Source organism: Vidua macroura, chromosome Z (assembly GCF_024509145.1).
Source record: "Vidua macroura isolate BioBank_ID:100142 chromosome Z, ASM2450914v1, whole genome shotgun sequence".
NCBI lineage: Eukaryota > Metazoa > Chordata > Aves > Passeriformes > Viduidae > Vidua > Vidua macroura.
Genome location: NC_071611.1, coordinates 44,549,143 through 44,562,603, shown reverse-complemented (window position 1 = coordinate 44,562,603; position 13,461 = coordinate 44,549,143). Strand labels below are relative to the sequence as shown.

Sequence of the window (13,461 nt, the reverse complement as noted above, 5' to 3'; positions counted from 1 at the left end):
CTTAAACATTCACACGTTCATTTTGATGGCTTTACTGGCCAGATGCTATTTTATAAACCAAAAGGAGAATTCTAAGGTGCCTTTCTGTTAACTGATTTTGAAGCAAAAGTCTGTCTCCTAATGTATTCATTGGCCTTTTCATCCAGAAACACAGCCTTTCTTTGTTCACAAAGAGAATGCATTCACAGTTGTATGTCCCAAAAATTATGCAGTTGGAGGAATTTGCAAATATTGCCAATAATGACATTCAAAATCTATTAATACTATACTAAATCAATACCCCCAAAAATAAGGGTAAGCTGACTAACCTCCATGAGGCAAAGGCTGGGGCGCAATGAGGGGTTTTGAACAAAGTGATGGGAGGGTATTCGGTGACAGAGAGACACTTTGCAGTGTCTGCAGCACAAGCAGAGCAACTCCAGCTGTTGGGGTGGCTAGAGAAAGTAGGGTGTGAAGGGCAATTCCTTGGATCTCTCCACCAACAAAAAGTGCACGCTCAGCATGGCCAGATGGCAAGATGATCTGTCCTACAGAGGATACCTTAGAAATGCATGATGGACAGAGGGAATGATTCCATTCCTGGTTCAGATCCTCAGCAGGGGGAAAATCTGCTTTGGGATCTGCAGCAAGTGCCATGCAGGCTGTAAATACCTGTGGCATTGCAGAACAGATTCTTCCTGCTTTTATCTAGTCAAGAAAATATCAGACCTTCCCTGCTCTCCTCTGCTTGACAGCTACAATCAATTCTTTGCAGTTTCCTGGCCCTTTCCTGGCTACTTAATGATGTTCTGCTCATGCAAGTAAGAGCTCAAGCCTCTCCAAGATCCTGCTGTGTACCAACACAGCAGGAAGCCTTTTGTCTTGCTTTTGATCCTGTACTCCTTAATTCCTAAAACCATAACAACAAATTCAGTGGTTGGTTCCCTGATCAACTCAGACCAGATACATAAATGATCATTCTTCCATTCCCTTATACTTCTCCCTGCCTGACTGCGGATATTCTCAGCTCAGTCAGAGAGAAAGAGAAAAGGGTTTTCTAACCAGGCAAGAGCCTGGGAAGCAGTTGGGAAAGAATGTAAACAATTCTCTAAATCTATCTTGTTGTTCACATTGTTTATAGATATGTTCTGCTGCTGTGCGTCATTCACTGCACACCAATGGCGTGAGATCTTTTTACTCTAAGACCAATTAAATTAATCTGCACAATGTTCTCTATATATAGAATGGTGCATTTGAAATAAGAGTTCATTTTCTTTGCCTTCTAATGTGGAGTTCTCTGTTCCCGTCCTGCTCAACGGCGTCACCTGACACACTTGATTTCCCTTGCTAAGGCATTATTACTACCACACTGCTAACTGTCTTGCTGAGCACACCCACAGCCCAAGAAAGCCTATTTTGAAAATATAAAAATGTCTTAAAAATCCCAGATATCTTGACATTATTAGCCATTGCAACTTTCTTGGTCTATGATCATGCCCCATTATTCTCATGTCCTGTTACTGTAAAAGATGCTCAGGCATAATGAAACCCTATCAGGATAAGTCCATTCAGCATATCCACTGTAGGACAGAAATGAAAAAGAATCCATATCTTTAAGCTGGGAAGAGAGGAGCAAGCACCAAAATCCTCCATCCCACTAATTAATGCACTAGGACAGTTTCCACTTTTGGAAGGAAGAACCGAATGTTGGAGAAGTTGAGTTAATAAACTGAATGAAGGGCAAAGTAATGAATAATAAACTGAATGAAGGGCAAAGTGATGAAATGGTCCTTGGGCCAACAGTGGGAGAAATGTCAGTGGGGATTGGAGGGAGAAGTCTTTGAGAGCATAAGCAGAAGTCAAGTGTAGTCAACAAGAAGTCAAGGAGAACTCTGCACAGTTCAAATCATTGAGCTGGCCTCCTGTTCACAAGAAGACTTGCTGAAGGTATTGTTTGGAGTAGGACAGAACCAGATGGGGAATAAGGGAGCTGAAACACCTAAAATGCACACAGCATTGCCATGGCTGGGCAATATTTGTCTTTTCTTCCCTTGACTGGCCCTTAGAATTATTATTCCAGTGAGAAGCAGTATGCAACCCTGGGATTTAAAGAAGCAGGTTGATGAGGGTCCTTGCATGTGTGAGTCATTGGTCTTCTGCTCTGACTAGACTACTGATTTACTGCTTAAAATTTTAAAAAGCCACTGATGCTACTTTATGCATCTTGAGTACTTCTGAACAATGATCAAAGCAATGAGCAGGTCTCGTTGTCTTTTGCTGGAATTTTGGACTACTCCGTGTCTAAGTACCATCAAAATTATGTCTCTATTTATCTGAAAAATAAGAAAGCGTGAAGAGTGATGAAATAATTAATGGACTCAAAACAAATTCCTTCATGGGGAGAGTCATAGAGTTCAGCCTACCTACCCTGTCAAAAAGGGTTATCTGATGTTGAGCTTATCTATTGTTGAGCTGATTACAGTGTATATGGACCTTCATGAGTGGGAAACACATGGCATGGAAGAACTTTCTTATCTAGGAGAGAAAGGTGTAAATGAACGAGTGCCCAGAATACAAATATGTATTTTCAAAGTCAAAGTAGGTGGCTTAATTTAAAAAAGATGCTAGAAAATGGGAAAAGGCAGACAATGTTTTGCTCTCAGGTTTCACACCACAACTGGAAGACCCCTTAGTAGGGATGACACTGTGTCATGTGCATTCCAGTGCTCTTATAGGTTTTACAGGGCTACAGACCTGAGAACCTTTATATCAGTGAAAATTCAGGCCATTTAATTCAAGCTGAAATACTAAATGAATTATTCAGATTAATTTAATATAGTGAAAAGTCCAAGTTTCTCTTCTCAAGATGCTGTTCCAGTAGCCTTACACTAGCTTCCACTTACCTCCTTAGAAGATTTAAGTAATCTTTTATGAGCTCAGAGATATTTCTTTTTTTGTTTTTCATACGAGAAAAGCTTTCGAATGAGCTTGATACTCTTCTTCTCTACTTTGATCTGTCTAATCACATGAATTAATTGACTGTTAAAAATTGTAAAATTCAAACATCTTTCAGGAATTCCATACAAATACTGAACTATGTCACATATCATGATTAAGATCACAGCTTCATATACTCCCCCCGGTGCCATGTGACTACCAACCCACTATTGATTTCCTTTCATCTCAAAAACTGAGACGATATTCATTGTCAAAATAAAAAGCTGTGTGAGATATACAAATGCGCTGCCAACAAGTTCCAGGATGAAGCGGAGATATAAAAAAATGGGGGAGGGGCTAGGGAAAGCATATGTGAAAAAGCTGAATATACTCTTGAGAGAAGATATACATTGAAATAAGGCATTTGTAGCTAAATAATACAGGACCAAACATAACAGATGGATGTCGCAATACTACTGGTCTTGTCCAGAGCTGAATGGACCTTGCCCCTGGTTTAGCTTAGGGAAGCCTTGAGTGATGGCCAGCCATGTCCCACTGGATTTGTTCCTGCACATTCTTCCTCAGCTAAAACCTTTTATTTTGTCTCAGTGACTAAAAAGGACTGTACTGTGAATGGGGGAGAAGGATGAGACAGGTCAGGGTGTAAATGAGCATATTTTTCGTATTATCTCAAAATAATGCATTTTTCCCTTGTTGCTCCCTAACTGCCAAACAATGGTCATGCTCCAGCTCTTGGGTTTCATGTGTACCTCCTACTATGTCTGGTACTTCACAAAATGTTTTAAAGTGAAAGATCGAGATGTGATTCACAGTGCTCACTCTCCAGGAAAGTGGTCTTCTGTAAAGATAAGTGTAAAGATAGCCAGTGTGCCTAATATAAAACCATCCACAAACAACAGGGCCTGCTCCTCTTTGTGGTCTGTCTGGGGAACAAGAGGGCAGAAGCCTTTGGTAGAAGATACTCTAAACCCATCTATCCATCTCCAAAGTACACACTATGATTCAGTCTTTGATTTCAGGTGGCTTGAACATGACTGGAAGCACGAAGACTTCTGTTGTTGCTTAACTTAGTACTGTGTAACAATAACCCAGCTTTGAGGCCAAACCCTGCTTTGAGATCTGAATGTCTCAAAGAGAACAATTATCTTCCCTTAGTCAGAGAAAGCCCCTTCTCCTAATTCCAGCCCATCCAAGGTGAAATAGGCATTTTCCTTTCAAAATTATTTTATCACCTGTCATGGCATTTTTAAGGCCTGTCTCCCCTTTCCTGAAAGAGAGACAGCACAATCTCTGCCCAGGTACTGTCTGCAGCAGATTGGCATCACATGTGCTCTCCCTGAACCAGCTGCCTCATTGCATTGCTATTGATTCTGAGTTGTATTTCTGCAGCAAATCTATTGCACTTCCATTAGCAAGACTGCAAATGACTGTTCATTTATATCATCCCAGGTCTGCACCACAATTAACCTGCTACTTAGCCTGCAGCAAGCCAAATTGTGCTTTCTCATCTGATGCAGAGAAAGTTCCCCAAGGTTTCTCTGTAACCAGAAGTTAGGCACAGCAAATCTGAGGTAGGCTGCTGTGTGCTTTATTTGCAGTGCATTAACAGGAAATCAAACAGTGTAAAAAATATAACAGATATGGAAAGAGGATAATTTTAGTCCCCTGAATTTTGTAATTATATCTATTATTAATCAGTTTTGCTTAGAAACTTTTGATGCAGAACAGTCGCAAATGTCATTTTTAATAAAGAAATAATGGCCATATACTTTGCATATCTATTGTATTCTCTATACTCACATATGCATCTGTATATAAATGAGGAGGGAGAATGTGCAAAAGGCTCCTTGTAGCACAAATACATGACTTACTCTCAGGAAAGTTTACAAAGCAAAATGAAGCTTTAAAAAATAAATACAAGTACAGATTACTATTTTTTATTGAGAAATTCAGACTGTTATTAAGAAAAAACACTCCAGGAAATACTGCTTTTTCTCCACCATGTTCTGTACACAATGAATGGTTCATGAAAGGAAAACCACACCCGTGAGGAAAATTTGAAAGCCATGAATTTGGGGTGCTTGTCCAGGAGAAAGAAACACAAGACCAATCCGTACAGTTTGCTGTATGTTAAACAGAACTGTTTAGCAATGAAAGCTAAAAAGAGGGGTGGTAGAGATACTGAAAGAAACAAAACAATACATTTGTCTGAGCAAACTGTGCTTGCTAAGGACATTTTAAAGACTGTGAGCTAACTGGACTGGGAAGGGGAAGTCTCAGTTATTGCTTTGGAAGGCTTAATGGACCTGAACTCCCTAAAAATTGCTGCATCTTATGCATTTCACCCCATCAGTCCCCATGAATGCTCCTGTCATAAGTATATACCTCTAGGAGCCGTCATGACCTTTGGAACAGCAGAGCAATACAGACTGGCTGACTCAGTACAGTGGCACTTGCTTTATTGCTGCTTGTTAATGGAGGCCTAGTTGTGTCTCCTGGGCCTACTGAGATTAGCATCCCTTTATTACACTCCTGAGTTAGGCTCAAAACTTGTCTGGTATCTTAACCATGATTAATTTTAACTTCCCTGTGACAAGATGTTACTAATTCACAGGATACATAAAAGAAAAGTCAAGGCTTTCAAAATTATTCCTCATATTGTGTATTTAACTTAGAAACTGAATTGCAAGGGTAGTCTCCATGTAGACCCATGGGGAAAGAGAGTAACTCCTGTAAGAGTCAGTCTGGGAATTGTCTGGGGAAAGTCTCTCCCTTTATGCTGGATATGCAGCTGAAGGCTAACTAGCTTCCTAATGCAGGCACTTAAGTTAGGTAACTGAAGCTAATCAAATCCAGTACTGTGTCAGAAATGGACCAGCATGTACTTTATGTTCCTGCATCTTCAAGTTTTAGGGAAAAAAAAAAATCTCTCCTGTGGCACTGCACTGCAGAGCAACAGTGAGCACAGAAAAGGCTGAAGTACAGTCTTGCTATATCATCTCCTCTCCCCTCCCCTGCAGCTCTCTGAGACATCCCAGACCTTGACAAGTTCAGAGGTTGCCAGGCATGGACTCTGTCCTATGGTGTTGTGATGGAGATTTGAAATACAGAGCATGAGTGGTTAGAATTAGACTCAAGAATAAGAACAAACATTGCATGAAGATTCTATGAACAAACCTTCTGTCCTTTAATTGAAATTAGAGGGCTGCAGCACTTCTAAGTGGAGGGAGAGACTCCCTCTGGCCTGCCATCAAACTAAAATACAGACCTTCTCAAATCACTGTGAGTAGGAGAAAGGACATAAATGCAGAGCTGAGAAAGGATGAGTGGAAGTGGAAGAGGTGGGGAAAAAATGTAAGGAATATTTATGGTATGCTACAAGGTACAGTACAATTTTTATACAATTTTCCCCTTCTCTAGCTCTAAACAGACACAAGAAATTTAGTCATTGTGCCTCAGATTAAGACTGATCTCGCTTCTTTTATTACACTATGCCTTTATCAATACACAAATATTCCTTTCCTTTTGACTTACTTTTTGTATTTTAATATTATTTTTCCCTTGCTGAAAGATAAAGGAAAGGTAAATGTTTTAAAGCATTACCATAATTAGGGAGCTTGTTAATCTCGGAGTGCAACTTGTCAAATTAGAAGGGGAGCTGAGACTACTTCCCAGGTAAACAGCCACTACCAGGCTTCGGAAGCAATCTTTTAACCTTTTTACACTGAGGATGAGAAAGCAGCATCCTTTGCTAGTAATGACCCAGCACACCTGAAGTGGAAGCAGAAATCAGAAACTCTGGAAGGGAGCTGTCCCTCCAGTAGTCAGAGGTAGCTGACAGTAATGAAGAGCTCTTTTTCCATTTTGTCACATTCTCTAGGTGAGAACCAGCACAAGTGAGATAGGAAGGAGTCCTGCCTGCCTCCCAAGGGACATGCACAGGTCCAGCGCTGTGGGGAGATGAAGACATGCCTGTTGATCATCCACGGGCCACCAGCACAGCATGTGTGTAGCTGACACATCAGCGCTGACACATACTGCATACACGTACAGCATATAAGCTGGTCAGGGAAGCCAAAAGTGAAATGGATGCAGGGGGTGTGTGAATGTGTCACTGGGCATGTGCATCCTCTAGACCCAGATCTCTGGTGGTCCTCAAGCTCTGCTCTCAGGGAAACCCACTCCAGAAAAATCATGCTGTGGTCTGTCTCTTGTGTGCCCTGTGGCACTTTACCAAGTTATAAGAGTTGTGGTTCCCAAGCCAAGGCCTGCTTGGGACAGAACCAAAGCACAAGAGTGCTGCACTGTTTTGGCAGAGCTGTCACTCCAGAAAGGCAAGCTCCACATGGGCCTTTCTGGGAGTTTTGTGGGGAAATCTTAAATGGAAAGAGGAGGCCTTTAAAGAGGGGAATGGTTGGTTTGCAGATACATAAAATCTATTGTTACAGAAACACATTTTTTGCAGTACTATAGAACTGAATCTCTAACCAGCCTGGATAAAGGGCGGAATTGTATTTGAAGGTGATAGTGTTAGAAGAAGTGAAATTTAGCTCCTGAACTGAATTAGCATTATTACAATCTGCACGTCTTCTCAGAGGGAGGGTATGTTAGGGCGTATTATTATATCCTGCTTGCTATAATATCTCTCTGTTATAATTATGCTAAGATTGACAAGCTCCCTAAATATGGGAATGCTTTAAAACATTCATCTTTCCTTTCTCTTTCAGCAAAGGAAAAATTATATTAAAATATGAAAGGTAAGCTAAACAGAAATAAATATTTGTGTATTGATAAAGGGCAAAGAATAACCAAAGGACCAAGACCAGTCTTGTATCTAATACACCAGACACAATTATCAGGATTGTCTCTCTTCTGCTTTCTCTTCCAGGCTCCAGGAGAAAAAAGAATCAATTAGCCCTCTGCAGACTATGACCTTGAAGGATACAGCTTTAAGGGAATATGCTGAGTAAGACAGAAAAGAGAGAAGAGAAAAAGATTTGGAAACTCTTGGAGGGGATAGGTTTAGAAACAGTACATCAAGCACAGAAGATGAAACGTGCATTTTTAAAATTTTATTTCTGCACTGGAAAAAAAAATTTCAGCACATAAAGGACTTTCTGGGAACATATTACCTTACTCTGCCTGAAAAGAAAAAAAGGACACTGAAAGGCAAAAGAAGGGACAATCCAATTTGCAGATGCTACTTTTCAAGTCATGTCACTGAGAATTTTATAGCTGTCAAAGGCATTAGAAAAAAAAAAAGTTAGCACTGATGCAATCTGTCGACCTCTTCAACAAATCTTGCTCTACATAAAACACAATGATGTGTTTGAAATGCAGCTGTTTCAAAAACCCCAAGACAGTGCTTTAAGAGCTGTCCAAAAAAGTTCTTTTCATGCCTCTTGGAATTCTTAGGCAGACCTTCTGCAGGGTATTTTTCCAGCTAGACTTTCTGGTTTTTCTTTGCAGATAATAAGTGATGCTTGCCATTGTCAGAATTATGTACCACAGTTAGAATAAACTCTGTCTACGCAACATTCTCCCCTAGAGCAAACCAAACTTCATCTGCTACCAGTTCTCCTTCTCCTTTCAGTCTGTAACTATGGAACTCTACAATGCCTTAAAACACATTTATCTTTAAAAAATAAGGCCAAATTAAACAAAAAACCCAAACCCCAAAAACTCCTACACACACAAAACCTGCAAATCAAAATCAAAAAACCCCTCTCAACCCAATCACCTAACTTCTGGACCATCATTATTTCCCAGATGTGAGCAGATCTAAATGTGGATAATGGCTTTTAGTCAGCAACAGCTCCAAAGAATCTTTTCTGTGCTACTCCGCCCCCTCCTTTACTTCAGAGTTGAAGTTAGCATGTTTTTGAAAAACGTTTGCCACATATGTGGAAATTCAAGAGGGATTCTTGAGGCAATTATTACTGAATAGTGGTCTCTGGTCACTTTATGAAGCAAAATGTGTTAAAAAGTCATATATTTAACGTCAGACTGTTTGCACTACAAAAAAAGATTTTATGCATCAGCAATATTTAAAAGAAAGCTCACTTAGCATAGTTCTATTTAATTGCAAAGGTGGTTAATTCAAGTAATACCACAGACAAAGCTCCCTATCATTTAATGGCACAGCAGTATTTCTCTATTAGACACTTTCCATCTGACAAATTACTTTTGATCTGAAGGATGGTTGCCACCCATTATCTAAGCAAAAGGCAGCAGAGTTTCTACAGGAATACTCAGAACTTTCTTTCACTGATTCTGGAACTGCTGTTCAAGACTGACTCTCAGATGAAAGGACCTCCTCTGAAATCACTGTAGTTATGCTCATTTTCACTGGCAATGGGGTTGGCCTAAAATATTAGAGTTAATCCAAATGCCACATATCTATACTAAGTTCAGTCTCAGTGGGGCTAAACTTAGAAGTGAACTTACGGTGACTTCAGAGCTCCACGGTGAGGTCCTGTATGTGCCATCTTCAATTTGCCAACCTGTGGCATTATAGGGAAGGCATGAGGGAGAATAAATGACATGGGGTCCTGCACGGAAATTTGTGAGGAGTGCAATTTTTCACTCTGATCACTGCAGCTTTTGACAGGAAACCTCAGCCCTGTGCTCTCAGCAGAAGAGTGTGCTGTCTTCCCTTTTACTAGAGTTACACAGCTTTACACAGCTCAGGAATTGCTGGCTTAGTTTGCTTTGAATTTGGTGGGTTAAAATCATGAATGTCAAAGAAATGGCACTTCAGCAATGCAGTATTTTGATGCTTTATGATTACTACTAAGAAAATAATATAGATACTTTTTTTTTTGATCGTTTTTATGATGAGTAAAGACTAATTTGGAAATTGACCCTTTCTACATCAGCAAGAATGCTTTCCTGAAATGCGCCACAAAAGGCAGTAAGGCAATATCTGAGAAACAAGTTCAACAAGAAGCAGCTCCTAGAGATAGAGAAAGACACAGAGAAATATATGCTTTGCTCTTAAGAGAAAGGGAAAGATGACAAGTTAGATGCTAAATTAATAGTTCCCAGTTTCTAACTGCTTCAAATCTGCTGTTGCTTTTTCTCACTATTTTGAGAGTTTCATGAGGATGATAGGGATATTTGGCAGCCACAGACTTCAGGAAGGATGTACCAGAAATGCTCTGCAGGCAAGGCAAAGACCACACATGGAAGATCCAGCACAGGAGACAAAGCCAATTTATAAGGACAATACACTATGTGGAATAGCTATCAGATAAACCCTTGAAGCAAATCACATACTTCCCTACAAGTGGATGCAGAGAAAAAGGCAGTACTAGCCCTTTACAGACATCCCAGATGAAGTCTTGCATACGGCAGAATTAAGTTCTGAGGACTCTAGATGCTGTTCTCAGAAGGCAACCCATGCTATACCTGTCTTAGCATGCTTAAGCTTTGCAAGTCAATCACATGCCCTCCTTGTAGACAGTCAGAGAACAGTTAAGTGCCTTTTTTTTTTTTTTTCCTGCAAAAGGGAAAAAAAAACCCAAAGAAACACATAGCTTTTACTTACAAAGTTTTGGAGCAGTTTGGAGATTGGTTTCTGTTGCTTGTGCCTGAGATGCTGTGGTAGGCTCCGGGGCGGGTGGTGACAGCGAAGGTGCGGCAGAGGACAACAACCCAACATCTAGGATGCGGTTATATAGAGAAGGCTGGAGGAACGGTTTGGAGGGTACTAGTGAGCTGTCACTGTGCATTGTCACTTCAGCCTTGCTCTTGGGGCTAGGTACGAGGAAAGGTGAGGCATACACCTCCGAAGGCACCCAGGCAGACAGAGCTGTAGGATCCACAGCACTCTTTGGGTCTTGTCCTATCCTCCCAGGGTCAAGGTGGGTAGGAGAGTCATACTCAAAAATCTTGTCCACAAAGACCCACTTGAGGCCAGCAATGCAGAGGCAAAGGCTAAGCAGGCAAGCCAAGATAGGGGCGATGCAGATCTTTTCAGAGTTGAGGCAGCCCTTCAGTCGCTCTGCCTCCAGGCACGCACAGCAGGCTGTGGCAAGGCCTGCTATCCCTTGGACCCTCCTGTCCTCTCTTTGGGTCCCTGGCATGTTCTCCTCATCTGGGAGCCCGTTGAGGGATGCATCAGGGCTCAGCTGAGCTGAGGGGCTGCGGAAAGTGTCGGCAGCTACTTCAGACATGTTTAAGCATCAGCTCTCAAACAGCTCACCTCCAAAAGGCCTTAACTCTATCACAGTCCATTACTGTGAGACACAGACAAAAAGAGACGGTAGTAATAGTCACAGTGCTCTGCAAAAATCACAGAGTGGGAGTCAATAAAAGGTTGAAGCTCAGCAATATCATCCAAACTGAGAGAGGAGTAATGCACAGGAAAAATTAGATCCCCCCAGTCCCTGTGTCCCCAGGCCCTCTGTTATTGTCTCTGCTTCTCTGAAGTGAGAGTAGCTTTGTAATTACTGAGCTCCTGTTTGCTAGCCACTTTTATAATTCCTTAAATGCCTCTCAAGCAATTCCAGCTCTTCTCCAGAGGGAGGAAACATTCCCCCAAAAGCAAGCACAACAAAACAAAATAGGGGTAAGGAGGGTCATGAGATAAAGAAAACCACAAACACTGAACAAACTGACCAGATTAAGTAAACCGGTAGCCCAGAGTGAAAGGCAAGACTCTCACCTTGAGCATCTGAGGCTGGTATCTGCTTAGTCGAGGAAAACAATTGTCATGCAGTAGAAGGAGCAAGAGCAAAATCTCTAACAGCGGCAACGGCAGAAGTGACAGTAGCAGCAGCATCCTGTCGTGTTACAGCGGCGGCTGAAAGAGGCTGAATCATTACAGAGCAGCAGGTGCTCGCTGTCTGAGCATCACTGCAAACAATATCATTATAGAGAGGTTTGAAAGCAAGAGCGATGCCAAGACTGTGGTAACTCCCTTTATCTCCCCTCCCTCTTTGTCCTTCTTGAGCGCTCATTCACTTTCCTCCGTCCCCCCCCCCCCCCCGCCCCGCTCCCCCAGCCCCCTCGCAGCCTGTTTCCCTGATGTACAGACTCGATCCTTCCTCCCCTACCCCACCCCCCGCGTTCTGCAGGGCTGCTCTGAGTGAAATCAGTACACCCAGCAACGCAGGACTGTCAGTGACTTCCTATTTTATCCAATTAGGAGGAATAAAGGCCATCAAATCAAAGGGAGGGAGCGGACAGGAGTTGCTCACCCACCTACTCCCTCTCTCCAGGCAAAGCGTGGCCAGAGGCAGCGGCGGCCATCGATGGCAAAGTCCTCCAGCAAGGACTGGGTGTCGGTGGGAGCTCTTTGGGTTGGACTGGGCTCGCTTAGTCTGATATTCAATCTCTCCCAGGGGGAAAACCTCTTTCCAGAAGTAGTTTCTCCCTGCCTGACACCTAGAGACAGCTTTTCTTTCCAAGCTCCTAAGTAAGTTTTATTTCCTAGGAATAGGGCTGGAATGCATCTTAGATCAAGCAGAGGAAATAAAAAACCCCAAGCCATTCCCATCTCTGATAAATTTTCATTCGAGTTGTTGCATAGAGGTTTGCTTTTTTTAAAATTCCATTTTCCAACCTCCTTTCCAGACCCTTTTCTAAACCCAAAAAACTCCAGACTTCACACTAAAGTCAGTTCCTGAATGCACTTTTCAAGAGCTTACATGTTGCTAGACTAGATCCTCACTCACCTTGGACAAAAAAAAAAAGAAAAAAAATTAAACTATTTTATTATTAATTATTATTATTATTAATTAAAGGCTTACACTTTGTTAAATTTGGCTGTCATTTCTCACCTTTACTAATGCATAGCACTACCGTTTCTACCAGTGCAGTATAATACAGGGGTAAATCAACAGTCCAGTTAGCAAAATGAAAGTAAGACTAGAATCAGATCTATCCCCAGTCTCTTTTGTCTCTCACAAAAGGCGCTTATAACACACCTTTCAGGTCCTTGAACTTAATGAAACCATTTGCATTGAAATTTTGCTGGTGAGAATCCCCCATTCTCCTTAGAATAAATGGCTGCAGGATACATAAGGAAACAAAGAATCAAGTGCTAAAAATCGCTCTAAACAAATTTTTGTTGGTGTCTTGTTTAGGCACACGAAAGGTAAATTCCTTTGTAGTTACCTGTTTTTGGTAGTGTCAAAAGAGGCATCTGGCTCTACCCATGTTCTCTTTCTGCCTCCAACTCCACTCCCATCTCAGCCCCTTCCATGGGAACATTAGTAACAGTCGTATGAAAAAGATTTATCAAAATCTCAATGAATCCCACAGTGTTTTTACAGACTGTCATGTCAAGGACTAACTGATGGATTGTCTGATCACAAAGCTTCCTGTGAGGCGGTCTTAGCCAACTGAAGTAATCACAATGCTACTACAATCAAGTGCTTGGAGCATTTACCTTAAAGCACAGCCAGTGATAACACTCTCTGAAGGAATGTAAAAAGATAAATCATCTTACAATGTAGCCTACATTACCACTGAAGTGTCTGGTCCTTAGGTTAATGATGTAATCAGCAACCTCAGACA

The 13,461-nt window shown here is 41.5% G+C and overlaps 1 protein-coding gene across 3 annotated transcripts in view; it reads right to left on the bottom strand.

Moving 5' to 3' along the window:
* Positions 1 to 11,114, bottom strand: part of NRG1 (neuregulin 1) — a 100,080-nt gene extending 88,966 nt beyond the window's left edge. For all 3 annotated transcript variants that reach the window (XM_054003382.1, XM_054003381.1, XM_054003383.1), the window contains exon 1: positions 10,487 to 11,114. In XM_054003382.1, coding sequence (XP_053859357.1) covers positions 10,487 to 11,114 — 628 coding nt within the window. The remainder of the gene's footprint in view (positions 1 to 10,486) is intronic.
* Positions 11,115 to 13,461: the final 2,347 nt, after the last annotated feature.